General features: G+C 40.8%; 1 protein-coding gene across 1 annotated transcript in view; it reads right to left on the minus strand.

Moving 5' to 3' along the window:
- The window catches only part of LOC126355408 (solute carrier family 22 member 7-like), a 133017-nt gene extending 115659 nt beyond the window's left edge, over positions 1-17358 (minus strand). The window contains exon 1 of the mRNA XM_050005712.1: positions 17271-17358. Within this exon, the coding sequence (XP_049861669.1) occupies positions 17271-17285 (15 nt within the window). The 5' untranslated portion in view covers positions 17286-17358. The remainder of the gene's footprint in view (positions 1-17270) is intronic.
- Between the last annotated feature and the right edge of the window lie 1704 nt (positions 17359-19062).

Consider the following 19062-nt stretch of genomic DNA (forward strand, 5'->3'; position numbering starts at 1 on the left):
AAAATTGTATATGGATATAGAGATAGAATTGCAATTTTACTTGGTTTTAATAATTAAGTTGTTCAAGATATTATTAATATAATTGTACAGGATTTGATATGCCATATTTTGTCTTTTTTGTACTTCAGACAAATAGAAAAACAAGTCACTTAGTTGATTCATTATTATTTGTCCTTGTTATACAACAGAATATGCATTTAAAAAGTAGTAGAAATGAAGTTTTTTCTCAAGAAATGTGGAATATTAATCCATCGAATAACTTTCTAAAAGCATGTGATGCATTCCTTGTTTTGAAGGAATTACTTTACTAAAATCAGTTATTGATATTAATCCATTTTGTGTTATAACTAATTTGTCAGTTTATGTAATCAATATGACACATAGATAGAATTTTATAACCATACCAAAGACAAATATGAAACTTTGTGCAACTTTTAATAATAAAATCCCAAGTGATAGACTTTGATTATCTTATTACGCATAGTAAAAATAATCTTACATATGCTGTACAACATACTTTACTTATTGAAAATTTTTAATTATAAAACATTTGTTTCTATATTAAAGAATGAAAAACTTAAAAAATTATAAAAATGCTAACTTCATGAATATATACTTTTCTGAAACATTTTATGAAAGATAGAAATAATAAAAACTGAAAAATTTAATATAATTTACTTTTGTTACTTAATACATTTCAATTAATTTACAGATGTTCGCAATTTGATTTTTAAAAATAATGTATTTTGTTAACTAATACATTTCTAATTAGTTAATTACATTCACAATGTGATTTTTAAAAATAATGTACTTTGTTAAGTAATACATTTTACATTACTTATTCACATTCACAATGTGATTTTTTAGAATAATGTACTTTGTTAACTAATACATTTTAATTAATTTACTTACATTCATGAGCTACAATTTTTAAAAATAACTTATTTATTTTATTTATTTACTTATGTTCACAGTGTAAAATATTTATAATGTACGATTGTTAATACATTTTAATTAATTTACTTGTATTAACAATGTGATTTTTAAAAAATAATTTAGTTTTGATACTAATACAATTATTATCATACAATTAATTTGAAAATTACATAATTAAGTTAGAAATCAGTTGGTTACTATAATTGGTTGAGTTATTGTAAATATTATGGATTTAGTTATCGTTTTATCCCTTTCACTGAGCATTCACTCTCAGCAGCTCTTGCTCTGTGAGCGTTATTTTCACCCGGTGCATATATATGCGAATGTAACAGTCTACCATTATTATTGAGGTAAAAATTAGACTCAAAAGCCAGTATTGTCTGTGTAATCGTTTCCTTTTTTTGAATCTTTGTTCAGAAAGTCTTATAATGTTGAAAAAGGGTTCTTTATTAGGAGAAAAAACATATTACATTAGTAATACTTCAAAGTGTGGTATTTCTTGAAACAAAAATTCAAACATAAAGGCACATTACATTTTACATAAATGTATCTTGTGACACTACGTTCATCATGTTTTGCATATACAATACAACTTCTCTGGGTGGACTTCTTCTGTGAAGTTCCTGGGATTAGTGAGATAAAGTGATGCTCCATTAGGCATAAGGGATTGTCACCATCAGCCGATCTCCTTCCACGATATCCCTCTGTTTGTGGTTGGTGGTGAATCTCTAGGATCTCCTTGATAAGTTTCTTTTGAAAATCAGATACTGAAATATTTCGTCCCATTTGAGTTTTATATAATGCATACGCATTGAGCACAGACAGATCCAGCAAATGAAAAAATACTTTTTTTTACCATTTTACAGTTTTTTGTACACATTCTACTGAACTTAGCATCATGTTGCTCCAGTCGACGGCCCCCATATTTTTAGTGTAGCTTACGATGCAAGCTGGTTTTGTTTTTGGTTCATCGTGGTTCTGTCAGTTTTGTCAGTCGCTGTAATTTCGCTTGTATGAAGAGATATAAGATTCCTAACTTCCCGCCTGTCCTGCCTCTTCAGTACATGAAGTTTCTCTGTTGACATAAACTCGATCTCACCTTTTCTAAGTTTTTTTGATAAAGCAGGTATCCCTTTGCGATTTGTTCTCACAGTTCAACAGGTATTAGTCTCTCTGTAATGCAAATAAAAAAATAACTTTGTGCTAGTGTACCAATTATCAACATATAATGTGTCACCTTTAACAAGGTAACGTTTAAGTGAAGTGAAAACAATGCTTCCAGGTATTCCAACATTTACACCAAAGTCAGTATCTTTTTTTTTTTTACTTCTGTTGCTGCACCCGCATAAATAATAAAGTCAAGAATATAACCAGTTTCACAATCACATAAGACAAAAAATTTTACACCAAATCTGTGTCATTTGGAAGGAATGTACTGCTTCAAGAAGACACGACCTTTGAAGAGAACTAAGCTTTCGTCAATGCACAAATTTTTAAAATGACAGAAAGCACCTGGAAATACTTTTCTTAAGTGATCCACAATTCGATGTAATTCCCAGATTTTGTCATCTCCAGGGTCCTTACTGTTATCAGCAAAATGTAACATTCTAAGTAACAGAAGATATCTATCTCTCAGCATGATTTGCGCAAAAATTGGAGTAGATAGTAACTGATCATTGGTCCAGTAACGGTTTATTTCATTTTTTCTCACTTGAGCCATCAGAAAATTTAGAGCAAGGAAACAGTAAACTTTGTCACTGTTTGTGTTTTTCCAACGTCGCAGTCATGATTTGTAACTGGCATCATTGCACAGGTGTTCATAATATAAATTACATTGCTGAGCTATGTAACTCAAAATTACTTGGCTAAAATAAAATCGGAAGCAGTCGTATACAGTACACAAGTCATCTAACTTGACGATTTGCAACTGGAACCATTGTTATTGAAATTATACACTTTATGGTCCAAATCAGAGTCTTTCCATCTAAAATCAACTGTTTTTTGTCTCTTAGGAGATTTTTCAGGCATACGCTCAGGCTCTTCATCAGAATCGGAGAAAGAATTGATGATAACATCAGAATCTGGATCTGCATTTACTGGTTCAACGTTAGTTGGTTCACGAATTTTTTTTTTTTTTTTTTTGATGACAGATTTATCTGTCAGCTCGCCATCATCATAATCTGTCCACCCATAATCAGCTGGATTGGGCATGATGATGTCCTCGTTGTCACTTTGGATTAGAATACTCAGCAGCTCATCGTCTGTAAACGGACAGTAAACTCGCGTCATTTTATTCAGTAAAAAACGCAGAAACGGCCGCACACAAACTAGGTAATATAGCGATATGAATGAACTCAGCAGAAGAAGAATTCAGCATTCAATAGTCGTTCAGGTAGTTCCTAGTATTCCAACAATTAAACTGCATACTTGCCCAACAATTACCTCCGACTTGCTGGCCCGATTGCCGGCGTTATACGTAACTATACGACTGTAGCAGGGAATCACTGTAAGCGTTTTTTATAGCAGATAGTATATATACGTCTGGAGCACTGAAACGATTAGCGTATATTTACGTCTGGAGCAGGGAAAGGGTTAAAATCGGTTAAGTTAATTAAATATACTGAATTTTTAAAAAAATCTATTAAGTTACTTCAGCGCACACTCCACTGCAGAGAGAAAATCTCATTCTGGAAATTATTATAATGTTAGAAAAAAATCGATGATATACTCAGAACTTCACAAACTGACCAAGTCACTAACGAAATAGTCCACATCTGGCTCTTATGAAAACAGTTACTCAGCTTGGCATTGATTTATAGAGTTGTTGGATGTCCTCCTGAGGAGGACCAATTGGTGCATTAGATCGTCAAAAATCACTAGTTGGTGGAGAGCCTGGCCCATAATGCTTCAAACGTTCTCAATTAGGGAGAGATGGTTCAAATGCCTCTAAGCACTATAGCACTTAACATCTGAGGTCATCAGCCCACTAGACTTAGAACTACTTAAACCTAAATAACCTAAGGACATCACACACATCCATGCCTGAGGCAGAATTCGAACCTGTGATTGTAGCAGCAGAACGGTTCCAGACTGAAGTGTCTACAACCGCTCAGCCACAGCGGCCAGCTAATTGGATAGAGATCCGGTGCCCTTACTAGCCAGAGTATGGTTTGTCAAGCTCAAAAACAAACAATAGAAACTGTCATCTTGTGCTAGTAGCCATTAACTTGCTGAAATATACGCCAACGATAGCTTGCCAGGAAGGGTAACGTAATAGGGAGGAGAAGTTGTTGACATACTGCTGCGCTGAAAGGGTACCTAGGGTGACAACAAAAGGGTTCATGCTATGAAACGAAATGTCACTTAAGACTGTCATTCCTGGGTGGCGGGCCATATGGCAGGCAACAGGCAGATTGATATGCCACTGCTGTCCGTGGTATCTCCTGACACGTGTTCGGCCTGGAATCTCATTGACTGGAGAAGAACTGTTTTCTGTTATGTGTCCCGCTTTGAACTGTGCCCTGATGACCAATAAAGATGAGTCTGGAGAAGCCCCAGACAGTGTTGGGATACCAACCTGAATGTCGTCCTCCAGAAGGCCTGACAACCAGGAGCAGCACCGATATTCTATGCCCCGTTTTGTTGCCCTTCATGGCAAGCCATCCTCAGCTTAAATTTAAACAAGATAAGGCCGGCCCATACACGCCGAGAATTTCTGCTGCTTGTCTTTTTGCATGCCAAACACTAACTTGGCCAGCACAGTCGTCGTTTCTCTCCCCAGCTGAGAAAGTTCGGTGCATTATGGGCAGGGCCCGTCAACCAGTTGGTGATTTTTACGATCTAACGCCAAAATTTGAGAGAATTTGGCGCGTTATCCGTCAGGAGGACATCCAACAATTCTAACAATCAGTGCCAAGCCGAATAACTACTCGCATAAGAGCCAGAGGTGGACCAATGTGTTACTGATTTGCTGAGTTTCTGAAGCTCTTCCTCTTGAATAAATCATAAAATTTTCCTGAAATTGTAGTGATTTGTTTCTTTGTACATGTACATCACAACTACCTATTTCTGTCCCATTCAGTTAATTCCTTCGCGGTGCGTCTTTTTCTTGTCGCAGAGTGAATATACTCTCATAAAAAAGGATAGTTCTTTTGAAACTAAAAACTTTACGGTCCAGTGCGAAATTTAAAATTCAAGCCATGTTTCTGTTTTTGTTAATGTGGAACAGAGTTTCCCTATCAGGAGGTAATTATCCACCAAGGGGTAAAATGAAAGTTGCTGATGAGTACCAAAGAGTTTGAATTTGTTTCGCTCAGGAAACTAAATTATTTTTTAAAGATCACTATTTTGTAAGTCGGTAGTACTGATCACCACACCAATAAACACATTTTTTATACTCGAATTGTGCGTCTAAATGTGGAGAAATTAGAGCTTGTGAGACGAATGTATGCACGTCATCATCTCCAGTCCATTCACTATATGCATACTTTATAGTTACTACATGCATCCATCAGAATGAAACTGAGACACACGTCTAAATAGCAGATGAAGATACCTTCTTCGAGTTGTAGATAGTTTCCGCAAAGGACCAGAAATTCCTTCTGTATTCACTTCGCAGATATAAGAGAACTAATTGACAGCACATCAGTACTATACAATGGCTACTACATTGCCCAGGGGCCACACAGTCTTATTATACTGAGGTGACGAAAGTCATGAGATACCTCTTAATATCGTGTCGGACCTCCTTTTGCCCAGCCCAGTCAGCAACTTGACGAAGTCCTCTTCAGAAATAGTGAGACCTATGCCTCTATAACCGTCCATAATTGCGAAACGCTACAATATTTTATGCACTAAATGACCTCTGGATTGTGTCCCACTAATATTCGATTGAGTTCATGTCGGACGATCTGGGTGGACAAATCATTCACCCGAACTGTCCAGAATGTTCTTCAAACCAATAACGAACAATTGTGGCCCCGTGACATGGTATATTGTCATCCATAAAAATGTAGTCGGTTTTTGGGAACATGAAGTCCACAGATGGCTGCAAATGGTCTCCAAGTAGGCGGACATAACCATGACAGGTTCAGTTGGACCAGACGACCCTGTCCATTACATATAAACACAGCACACACCATTATCGGGACACCACCAGTTTGCGTACTGCCTTGTTGACGTCTTGGGTCCATGACTTTGTGGAGTCTACGCCACACTCCAACTCTACTAACACCTCTTGGCAACTGAAATCAGGACTCATCTGAGTAGGCCATGGTTTTTCCAGTTGTCTAGCGTCTGTCTGATATGATACCGTGCCCAGGAGAACCACTGCAGGTCATGTGGTATTTGCAAAGGCACTTGCGTCTCTCGTTGCCCACAAACGCCAAATTTCGCTGTGCTCTTCTAACGGATACATTCGTCGTACGTCCCACATTGATTCCTGCCGTTGTTTCACGCATTGTTGTTTTTCTGTCAGCACTGACAACTCTATGCAAACGCCACTGCTCTCCGTCGTTGAGTGAAGGTCGTCGGCCACAGCGTTTCCCGTGGTGTCAGGTAATGCCCGAAATTTGGTATTCTTGGCACACTCCTGACACTGTAGATTTCGGAATATTGAATTCGCATACGATTTCTGAAATGGAATGTCTTATGTGTATATCTCGAACTACCATTCCATGTTCAAAATCTGTTAATTCCCGCTGTGCCGCCATAATCACGTCGGAAACCTTTAATGTGAATCACTTGTTTGCAAATGACAGTTCCATCCGCCATCGTTGGATGTGCATATCGCTATCTCATCACTTTTGTCACCTCGGTATATTATTACTATAATAATCATATTATTAATACACTCCTGGAAATGGAAAAAAGAACACATTGACACCGGTGTGTCAGACCCACCATACTTGCTCCGGACACTGCGAGAGGGCTGTACAAGCAATGATCACATGCACGGCACAGCGGACACACCAGGAACCGCGGAGTTGGCCGTCGAATGGCGCTAGCTGCGCAGCATTTGTGCACCGCCGCTGTCAGTGTCAGCCAGTTTGCCGTGGCATACGGAGCTCCATCGCAGTATTTAACACTGGTAGCATGCCGCGACAGCGTGTACGTGAACAGTATGTGCAGTTGACGGACTTTGAGCGAGGGCGTATAGTGGGCATGCGGGAGGCCGGGTGGATGTACCGCCGAATTGCTCAACACGTGGGGCGTGAGGTCTCCACAGTACATCGATGTTGTCGCCAGTGGTCGGCGGAAGGTGCACGTGCCCGTCGACCTGGGACCGGACCGCAGCAATGCACGGATGCACGCCAAGACCTTAGGATCGTACGCAGTGCCGTAGGGGACCGCACCGCCACTTCCCAGCAAATTAGGGACACTGTTGCTCCTGGGGTATCGGCGAGGACCATTCGCAACCGTCTCCATGAAGCTGGGCTACGGTCCCGCACACCGTTAGGCCTTCTTCCGCTCACGCCCCAACATCGTGCAGCCCGCCTCCAGTGGTGGCGCGACAGGCTTAAATGGACGGACGAATGGAGACGTGTCGTCTTCAGCGATGAGAGTCGCTTCTGCCTTGGTGCCAATGATGGTCGTATGCATGTTTGGCGCCGTGCAGGTGAGCGCCACAATCAGGACTGCATACGACCAAGGCACACAGGGCCAACACCCGGCATCATGGTGTGGGGAGCGATCTCCTACACTGGCCGTACACCTCTGGTGATCGTCGAGGGGACACTGAATAGTGCACGGTACATCCAAACCGTCATCGAACCCATCGTTCTACCATTCCTAGACCGGCAAGGGAACTTGCTGTTCCAACAGGACAATGCACGTCCGCATGTATACCGTGCCACCCAACGTGCTCTAGAAGGTGTAAGTCAACTACCCTGGCCAGCAAGATCTCCGGATCTGTCCCCCATTGAGCATGTTTGTGACTGGATGAAGCGTCGTCTCACGCGGTCTGCATGTCCAGCACGAACGCTGGTCCAACTGAGGCGCTAGGTGGAAATGGCATGGCAAGCCGTTCCACAGGACTACATCCAGCATCTCTATGATCGTCTCCATGGGAGAATAGCAGCCTGCATTGCTGCGAAAGGTGGATATACACTGTACTAGTGCCGACATTGTGCATGCTCTGTTGCCTGTGTCTATGTGACTGTGGTTCTGTCAGTGTGACCATGTGATGTATCTGACCGCAGGAATGTGTCAATAAAGTTTCCCCTTCCTGGGACAATGAATTCACGGTGTTCTTATTTCAATTTCCAGGAGTGTATTAATGGCAGTGGGAGTGCATGAAGCCCTGGCAGCCTGAAACCTTCCGATCTCTGCCAATTCAGAATAAAGTGTCCAACAGTCAAATGATTTACGAAGAGTAAGTACAGTACTAATCTTTTAACTTTGTTCATTTTAAATGGGGTTAAAGCTCATGCCTGAAGCTAGTATTGATGATAACAGGATTGGTGCTGGGGAAATATGTTTTGTGTCTAACTTACAGGTGGATAGTAAGCTTTCTTTTCTGAGGAGCTGTAGGTAGCACTCTGAACACACTGAAAATTACTTGTTCATTATAAAAATAAAAAAGGTTGTTAGAAATAAGTAGCACCAATTGTCTAATTTACTCATTACTTTGTTGTTTAATAAAAACACGTGCAAAAACTAAGTATCGGCAATCTGTTCTTATTTTAAAAGTAAAAACGTACAAAGAAAATTCTTATCCATTCTAAACACTAGTTAGGCAATAATGTTGATGACCATGGTGTGGTGAATTGGAGGGAGGAGCTACCAATAACTAAATTACAATGAGGTATGATGGAGTCAGAAAGGTAGGTAACCACATCCCCATACTGTATGTGCACTATAGGTAAAATTTCGTTATTTGATATCCTTCCTGGTGTGGCAATTTTATTAGTCAACAGAGGAATTACTATTATGTTAATTACATTTCCATAATTTCAGGGGAAGAGCAGTATATGAATATAGGAAGAAACATACATACATAAATACTAATTTGAACCTTTATAGAGGTTGAATCACCTAAAATTTGCACCATAAATATTGCGGAAATGGAAAGTGCTACTGACGTGCGTTTTCATAGAATGGATTGGAAGTCAGGAGCTCGTACTGTTAGCCAATAAACAGAGTGTAATAATAGATAGAAAATGTATCATTTGCGCAAACATACACTTTTTAAAGGGAGCAATGTCAGTTAACATTAAAAATCTAAAATTAGGGTAAATTATAATGTCAGTGGTGTTTGTAGTGGATTGTAGTCCGACGTGTTTACAAGATATTGCATTTTGAAACTTTCCCACACCGACACTTGTTTGTGCCACTCAAACAGTAAAGTTTCTAGGTGCGATGTTTTCATGTTTGCTTGCAATGTGCTTGTGTGTTCCTTGAGTGCACTGCCACTTGATAGTCAATTAGTATGCGACGGTCCATGCAGAAGGTTGTAAGTGGGCGATGTGATTTATCAGAGCAGAAAAAGCAGACATGCTGATGGGGAATGAGAGTGTAGGAAGAATGTAGTTTGTTCTTGTACAGTGTATGCGGCAAGATATCCCAATAGACGTCAACGATTTCGGCAGTTATTTATCAACCTCTCCAGACAATTATTTGAAAGTGATAGTGTAACACTTCGACAAAATAACAGAAGGAAACAAGTGAACTTCAGAAGGGGTCAAAATTAATGTTCTTCCTGCTGTTGTTGTTTATTCACACTTTAGCTCCCGTGAAATTGCACGAGGAAGTGGCATGATTCAGGTAAGTGTCCTATGCATTCTCCCCGACACGATTTCCATGCCTATCACATCTCTCTCCATCAAGAGCTGCAGGGAAACGATTATGAGAATAGTGTTAACTTATGTTAAGACAAGATATTCAAGATGTATCATGTATCTTGTTTACTGATGAAGCCACATTTACCAGTCATGGCCAGGTACGCGGCCGAAACATGCACTATTGGTCTGTTGACAATCCCAGTTAGCTTCGTCAGGTGGAACGTCGGCGTCCATGGAGTGTAAACGTGTGGTGTGGGATATGGAACCATCAGCTGATTGGCTCCTTTTTTCATGGACAGAACACTGAGCACGCACCTACTAACAGACGATCTTCCATTGATGCTAGAAGACGTTTCTTTGCAGGTTAGGAGGAACCTGTGGTACCAACATAATGTCCATCCGGTCCACAGCCAACGAAGTACTACATCACGTCTCCTTGAATTGGTTCCGAATCGTTGAACTGGATGCAGGGGTCGATACCTTGGATGCCAATTGCACCCGATAAAATTCAGCGATATATTACTGTAGGCTGCCCTGACATCTCCGCTGAAATACTAACATGTGTGCAGCTGTCGTTTCCTACCAGACTGCAAGCGTGTATTGCCCGTGCTGGTCATTATTTTGAACACGAACTGTGATGGTCAGTTGTCTTGTTATTGATCAGAATCATAACTAGTGTGTGCACTTGTTTTGTTCTTTAGCGTGTGCTACCACACGTATTGTACAAGTGTGGGTATGAGGGATTTTCAGAATACGATATCTCGCAAACAACTCGCACTGGAACCCTGAAACAAACACCACTGACATTCTAATTTACCCTACCCTTAGTTTCTTTACATTGTAAGTAGGCTGTTTAGGTTTTTATGTTGGTAACGCCACGTAGCGCTCTGTATGAAAATCACTGATTGTGCTGTGCGCAGTCTGTGGCTGATTTGCATCGTTGTAGTATTTGCTATTGTAGTGTTGGGCAGCTGGATGTGAACAGCGCGTAGGTGAGCCGCCAGCAGTGGTGGATGTGGGGAGAGAAATGACAGAATTTTGAGAGCGGACGATCTGGACATGTGTCTATCAGAAAGAGTAAAGTTGTAATATTGGATATCATGAACTGAAATGTATACAATGACTTTGGAACATTATTAAGGTAAATACATTGTTTGTTGTCTATCAAAATCTTTCATTTGCTGACTATGCCTATCAGTAGTTAGTGCCTTCAGAAGTTAGAATCTTTTATTTATCTGGCACTAATGGCGCTCGCTGTATTGCAGTAGTTCGAGTAACGAAGATTTTTGTGACGTAAGTGATTCATGAAAGATATAGGTTATTGTTAGTCAGGGCCATTCTTTTGTAGGGATTTTTGAAAGTCAGATTGCGTTGCGCTAAAAAATATTGTGTGTCAGTTTATTGTTGATTAGAATAGGTAAAGGGTGAAATGTCTGAGTACGTTCAGTTCTGCTCAGCTGTTTGAAAAACAAATAACGTAAGGGGTTTACCAGCACAGTTATTCATAAATTTTTCTAAGGGGACGTTTCAATACCAATATGCATTGTTCCATTTTAAAAAATGTGGTTATCACAAAAAATACATTTTTTAATTATTACTGCGATCTCTTGATTGATTAACAATGCGAGCCCCTGACTACCAATCCATTTTGCGAAAACCGCACATCAATATCGCTTTGCATTTCTGAGATATCTGCGGTGTAAATTTTAGGTGATTCACCTTGTATACATACATATGCCAAGACGAAAGGCACAAAACTCGTTTCATAAAAAATTCCACTTTTGAAAGAATCTTCCCTTCTATGCCAAATAGCCGAAAACTTCGAGTTTTACGTGCTCGAATATAACTAACTGTCCGCTCACGTAAACAAACACTTCTGCTTTGTTTGCTTTGTTTAGTTTGGCGTTCAACTTGCGGCTGACAATGACAGTGTGTATGTTTCCGGACTGATAAAAGCTGTTTTAGTAATGACGCTTGGCAACTACGTATATGGCGTACGCTCTGTGTTTTTATCATTGCACGTGACAGCCGGCAAGCAGCTTTGCGCTACTGGTAGCGTCAGCCCTGTTTCCCCTATTATGTGATTGTGGATTCTAGATGGTAGGTTAGTAGTTCTAGAGGGCAGAGTGGTTAAAGCAGATAAAGTCTTTAGTCCGTGTGTGTATGTGTACGTATGACTGCATGTGTGTTGTGAGGGGTGGGGGTCGATTGCAGAAATTTGTTAACAGAAGGAGTGTGTCAATAAATTGTTTATATGAGGACAGTAGTCATTTCTAGTTTATTGCTCGTTGGCTCTGCTTGCTTTTATGAGAGTGTGTGGGACTGTTACAGACAAGTTCGGGTCGTCATATGGACAACTGTTCCCGAATTTTTTTTCTGTTTTTAAGACAGTGGGAAAAGGTTTGACTTGGGTTGCTGCAATCGTGGATTTCGGAGGTCGTTGGTTTGCAAAATTTCTGGCATGAATAAGAACGTAGTTGAGATTATTATACACGACAGCGGCAAGAATAAATCAGGGCTCCATTACTCACACGCTGGTTTATTGTGGGAGTGTTGGGTGCACGTTTTTATTCCTTTTTAGGTCTCTACCAAAGCTGCTATCCACTTTTTATTGTAAGAGGCTTCATTTTCAATTTTCTGTGCCTCAGTACATGATTCCAGGTTTTCCAAACAACTTTACTAGTTACTGTAAGTAGGATGGTTAAAAGCTGACTTGATGAAGTACATGATAATGTAAAAGAAATGAGAGAGCAAATACAGAATTTTTGTAGAGGCTGATTTGATGAAAGTATCAGTATGAAAAATAGGTCAGGAATCACTGTCGATGTTGAGGTTCAGTTCGTCATGTTTCATGTCCCATTAGCACAGTGGCTAACAATTTACAACCAATATATGGAATTAATTTATAGCCAACGATGCATTTAAAATAGGTTCTCTTATATTCAATGAGGTTTCGGAATTGCAGCGGGATCATGTAGAGTTCTTGCCACTATTTTATAGAATATTCAGGATGACTTCAAGGACATTTATTACAATAACTTTCGTTTTAAAGTACTGACTGTTGGTGGAGATACAAGGGAGGATGTTCTAATTACACGTGCAACGAACATAAAAGCAGGCTTCTTATAACCTAGTCTATCTCTCCCACACCCACCCCCGCCCACCCCTCCTGTCTCCCATTGCCGACCACTGTCCTCACTCCATCTGAAAATAAGGTACGTTCCGATGCGCCACCTCAGTTATCAGTCCCATGAAAGCCTGCCTTTTAAGTTGGGTATCTAGTGACATGAGAGGTCCAAATGGACTTTCGATGAAAGCTAATTGTGGTAGAAGGAAACTTGAGTGTCCTGTGATACCGTAACTCCGGCTGCGTGGACATTCATCTGCAAATGTTGCAGCGGTGTAATGGAAGGCGATGTGACTATAAAGCCCTCATCGTGCAAGTCGTGTTCCCACTCAGCGTAATTAGTAGCAAATTTTAGGCTCTGTTTCAACTACTGGAAGACAATTGCAGTCCATGAGATATGAACGTGACGGGTGGATTCCTTGGTCCAGAAACATTAATTTGCCTACGCTTGATACAGGTCTCACGCTAGTTAGCTTTTATTGTGGGGAGAATTAAAGCAAATATTTACGTTGTCATGCTTAAGTTACACGAAGATACGAAATACCACGTAAAGCGAAGATATGTTGCAATGAGCCACGTTTCTGCGAAACTCCTGTTGATCTCCAGTTAGTAAATTGTGGTGACGATGCTACTTTCAGTCACTGGCGATTACAGTACACTCCTTTTATTAACTGGGTTGAATCTTACTAAGTCGGCCAGTGGTTCTTCGCTATCCCGGATGCTCAAAAATATCGGCGTTTTAAAACTGTGTAGAATTTACTACTTTCAACGTACAGTTACAAATAATATATCAATTGAAAGAGAAACTCAAACAGTTTTTCTCACAAGTGTTCAATATGAGCACTATTCGTTACACGGCACACATTGTGGCGATACGAGTGTGCGTCCCAAACCTTGATCAGCGTGTGTGGAGTAATTGTTGCAACAACTTCTTCAATCCTGTTCTTCAGTCGGGTAGGTCAGCTGTTAGCAGAGGCCGATACACACGATCATCTATAAACACCCATAGATAAAATTCCTCTGGCGCCAGATCGGGTGAACATGGAGGCCATACGGAACAAGCTCGGTCGTCCGGCCACTTGCGGCCAATCCAGTGGTCGGATACAACGACGTATATCCAGTCGGATACTGAGTTACACTATTGAGATGGCCCACTATCTTCCTACCAAATAATTTTCTGTAGTTCAGCCTCTTCCAATTCATAAAAGAGCCATAGCTTTAGCTTATCACATTCATTGCATGCAGTTCCCACTGCAATGTTCCCTCGCTGGCAGGTGGGATGGACCTTCATTCACTGTCTGCAGCAGCTCTTGTCGAGTTACAAGCCATTTTTATTCACAAAACGCGTATCCTGTCGCCCTTCAGTCAGGATCTTTTTCAGACCACAATTCTGACGTCGTGTTTCGTGGAAACGTGAGTTACACACTGCTTGTAGACACGGTGACAGTGCGTCGTCGAACACCAACAAATCTACCAACTTCATACACCTTACAGGAGTTGCCACGGCCAAACACGATTTCCGCTTTTTGCAAGACCATCACGTCTCTACATTTACGCATGTTTACGTACATAAATGTTCCACTGATTGCTACTGTCTTACGCTCACGCAGAGGCAGCGCGTGCGGTTCAGCACGTGAGTTCATCGTTCTGCCACATGTAAAGGCTTGACGAAAAATATGTGCGTACGAATTGGGGTGGCTAATTTTTTGCCCGGTGAGCTTACAAGCAAAGAGAAAACGCAAGACATACGTGACTACTATTAATGAATCATTCACTTAAAAAAACCTATTTTTCAGAATATTACACATACAGTTATGACAGGTGCTCGAACAGGACCATAAATCCTCGAAGATCGCATTTTGCACTCTACAAAAGTTCTGTGAGTGCCGCTCTAGACGCACGACACACATCCATGCGATTTTCAAGTTCGCTCCAAATCTTATGTATTAACATCTTGCCAATGAGTATGAGAGCAGCATTGACACGTTTTCTGGGCTGCTACAATGACCTTGACAGTGGGGGTACGTGAACACGGTTCTTCATGAAACGCGAAAGAAACAGGTCGTACGACGTAAGACCAAGTGACTTGAGGGACCAGGGGAACAGAGCCACATCATCTTCTCCACTACACCCAATCCAGCGATGCGGAAGTTTGTTGTTTAGGTAGCGACGAACGTCTATGCTCCAATGAGTGGCTACCCCGTCTTGTAGGATGAAATTCTCTGTATCAGCAGTCACTTGTGGAAACAATAACATCTGCAACACATCGAGGTAAGAGGAACCCGATTCAGAAGGAAAACAGCCCATACAGCTTCGTCCGTGACATTGCACAGAAAACATTAACTTTCAACGAATATCGTTCATGCGCCACAATTTAATGAGATATTTCAGTGTCCCGGTCTCTCATACTGTGGCGATTACGCTTTCCAGACAAATATAAGGTTACTTCGTCGCTGAATATCAGCTCAGACGTGATACGTTCAATCTCAACTGCTTCCTGCATTGTGATGCAAAACTGAAGGCGACGGCCATAATCTTCCGGTTTCAATTGTTGCACGAACTGCAAACTGTACGGTTTGAAATGTAAATACCGACACTAAATCTTCCATACAGTTTCCTGCGCTATTCCAAGTTCGTGGCATGCACGGACCGTTGATTTCTTTTTGGACTGCATAATAAATTTTCCCTCATTCTTTCCATGCATGCATCTAGCACACGGTCGAGCGGTACTTTTCCGTTTACAAAGGGAACCAGTTTCCCTAACTGTTCGATACCAACGCACAGCGCTCTGCTTACGTGGTGGTTCTTTTGCACAAATCCTTCTGAATGTAAGCTGTGCTGTTGTAACAGATGAACATCTTGCGTATTCGTGGGGCAGATTTAGAGTCCAAGCGACACAAGCTGCCGCTTGGCTTGTCAAGCTGAGACCAGCGCCAGAAGTGTCACATCTATAAGATTTCTAGGTAGGACGAATTGCAAGTACTAGGGGCGGCTTGGGGCGCCCAAGCCAAGGGGAGCGGTAGGGGTTCACGAGCGCGAGATCCTGTCTACTGTGCGTATCACAATTAGCAGCCGAGACTGTCATGGGTGGAAGTGTGCGAGAGAAAAGAGGTAAAAGGAAGGGAGGGGGGCGCGAAGAAGTTTCTTGTATGAAAAAACGTTTTCGAACCGGCCCTGATTTTCCAACATATAATAACTCTTTTCCCGCTTTGTCCCCATTTTATAACGCCAGTTGATGGGCACAGTGGGAAGAGGGCGAGTTTAAGATTCTATTCACGCATCAGTCATATTGTCCATTTAACACTTCGAAAAATACAGAACTCGGGAAACAAATGAATAACTCATAGTAGCTCTGTACTATCTTGCGTCATCCCATCCCATTCGTTCCGGTTTGGCTAGTGCTCCGTAGCGTCTTGGTGTGCCATACAAGTTTCTGACAAGTATGAATGTTTAGTTGATAGTAATAGAAATTTTATATTCGATTGCGACTCTGAAGTGGCATGAATACACTTGCTTGAAAGCCAATCTCATTTCAAGTAACTTACTATTCCCCTTGGCATTAAAGGCTTTCTAAAGCATATGCTCCCAAAAGATCCCACGACATTTTCAAGCAAACGACTACTATGGTAAATGTGGGGCATTCTGTACGGAAACAGTCAAGAGACCCCGTTAGCTCTACTAATTTTTCGAAATAAATTTCAGTCGTCAGTTGCAAACGCATTGTAATTACTCTTTACCGGTTTCAAAAACGTAATCTGTCATTTTTAGAAGCTTAGTACTGATTTAGCAGATGTCATCATCTCCTCCATAATGCCATGATACGTCCGGATATGTGCACCACTTATTAATTTGTCGAAATCGGTAAAGAGTAATAAATGTTTTTTGCAACCGACGACTGAATTTTATCCCAAAAAATGTATACTACAGTTGCTGAAAATTACAGCCATGAATAAAATGATACCACAACTATGGAATTGCTGATAGAGCAGAAGGTTTTGTTGCAAGTACACGATTCGGTTACCAATTTACACGTGCAGTGACGAAGTCGAGTCTTTATTCGCGCCTGTCAAACAACAGAAAAGTGGGTTAAGTTCCGCTGCGTTATGAACGCCAAGGGTTTCACGAGCGTCGTCGCACAATCGCCAGTCTTTTGATCCGCCTCAGAGTTCCTTTTCCGCTACTGTACATTCTTCAGAACATTATGATCGATTGTCAGTTACTCAAGAACGGCCCTCCTCTAGATGATTCAAGAAGCAGAACCGGAACGATGTGGTAGAGACGATTAGAATAGCGAAAAACTGAAACAGCTTGGAATATTTTAGACTGACGAGTCCTTTCTCAACACTTGGTGATAATAAATGCTACAACAGCGATTCCCAATGCAAAAAGTATGACTGAACTGTAAGAAAAAATGTTTGAGTACTTACGTCGTTGCCCAGCATGACGGATGCGTCGTGTTGCACTTCACTCGATGAGGCAGCGACCGCACAGCCTGTTATGCAGAAACTAAAGGCAGACACTGAGCTTCTATTACCACGTTATCAGACTACAGAAACAGGCGGAAGGACAGCAGTTCCCCTAACTCCCTACAATCGCCCGACCCCGCCGCCGCATACATTTGCTGTGACCTGGGGCGTTTGTACTAATTGCAAGCCATTCTGATATCACCTCGTTACGAGCGAACACATAACTACTCACAAAAGGCCACGTGCAGACAAACACCTGAACCCGTGAACCTATGAAGGCAGCGCTAACCATTTTCGCCTTAGTTGTTAAAATGTTGTATATCGTCTGCATTTGTGTTCTCTGCTCACGTAACCTGTAATGGTAGCTTCTCTTACCTCAATATGTAAGCATTCCATAAGGGTACTTTTACACAACTGAGGCGTTTCTCGTGTTGGCAATGATGACTAACGCCTCTTGATGCTTAAGTGACGTCTGATTTGAATGTAAATACAAACTTCCGATGTCTACGTCTGATATCTTGTAAGGTGGAAGCCAAATAAAAATTAAAGTACATAGGCATCGGAAATAATTTTCTAAGACGTCCAGGTTTTGTTCACAATTTTAAGCATCTTGGATACCAAGGTCTCTCCTGTATACAGGTATTGAATAGTGTGGGATAGTTTGAGCGGTGGAAGTACTTATCAGAACAAGAATAACTAATCCAATAAGCGTGTGCCCGGAAACGAATACTTTCTGAGATTGTGGCACTTGGTCACAAAACTGACAAAGACCTTTGGTTGGGGACCTGAGTAGAGTCGTTGTTTCGGTTCCCCGTCGACGCGTGCGATAGAATGTACTAACACATTTTTATGTTCGTCAGAGTACTTTATAAATACACGGGACTGAGTATTAGGTCGTCTGCTATCAATTAAGTCGTTAGAGTTGTCTTCACTGCACTGCACAGAAAATTAGGTTTTTTATTCTTATTTTATACGTCTAGCTCCGCAGGACCAAATTGAGGAGCAAATCTCCAAGGTCATGGGACGTGCCAATACGTGAAATTATAACATAAAAGTAATAACAGATAAAATAAAATGTTTATGAACACAAAACAGACAAGCCATAAGTTTATGTAAAGGCAATCGACAATGTAATGCAAGAATCAGCTTAATTTTTAAAGGAAGTCCTCGGCAGAATAGAAGGAATGATCAATGAGGAAGCTCCTCAGTTTCGATTTGAAAGCGCATAGATTAGTGCTAAGATTTTCGAATTCTTGTGACAGGTTACTGAAAATGGATACAGGATTATACTGCATACCTTTCTGCACAATATTCAAGGAAGTGCGATACAAATGCAGATCGTGCCTATTATTAAATAAGTTAACTGAGTGAAGGCTGCTAATTCTTGGGAATAAGCTGATGTTGTTAACAAGAAACGACAGTAAAGCAATACTATTCCTCATAAGCGAATGAAAATAAGCAAAGTAGACTACTTTTCATGTCCAACTATCACTTTTTTCAGATAATTATTCGAATAGTAAAAATGGCAGCATTACGTCTTTGAACAAGATCCTGAACATGGGCTTTCCACGACAGTTTACTATCTACCTGAACACCTAGAACTTTGAAATCACGTGCCCATTCTGTGAAACTAAAATGTTGGGTTTTGTTGAATTGTGTGTTAGAAATGGTAAAAACTAAGTCTTACTGTGATTTAGCGTTAGTTAATTTTCTACAAGCCATGAACTTATGTCGTGAACTGTACTATTTGGAA

Source organism: Schistocerca gregaria, chromosome 3 (genome assembly GCF_023897955.1).
Source record: "Schistocerca gregaria isolate iqSchGreg1 chromosome 3, iqSchGreg1.2, whole genome shotgun sequence".
Classification (NCBI taxonomy): domain Eukaryota; kingdom Metazoa; phylum Arthropoda; class Insecta; order Orthoptera; family Acrididae; genus Schistocerca; species Schistocerca gregaria.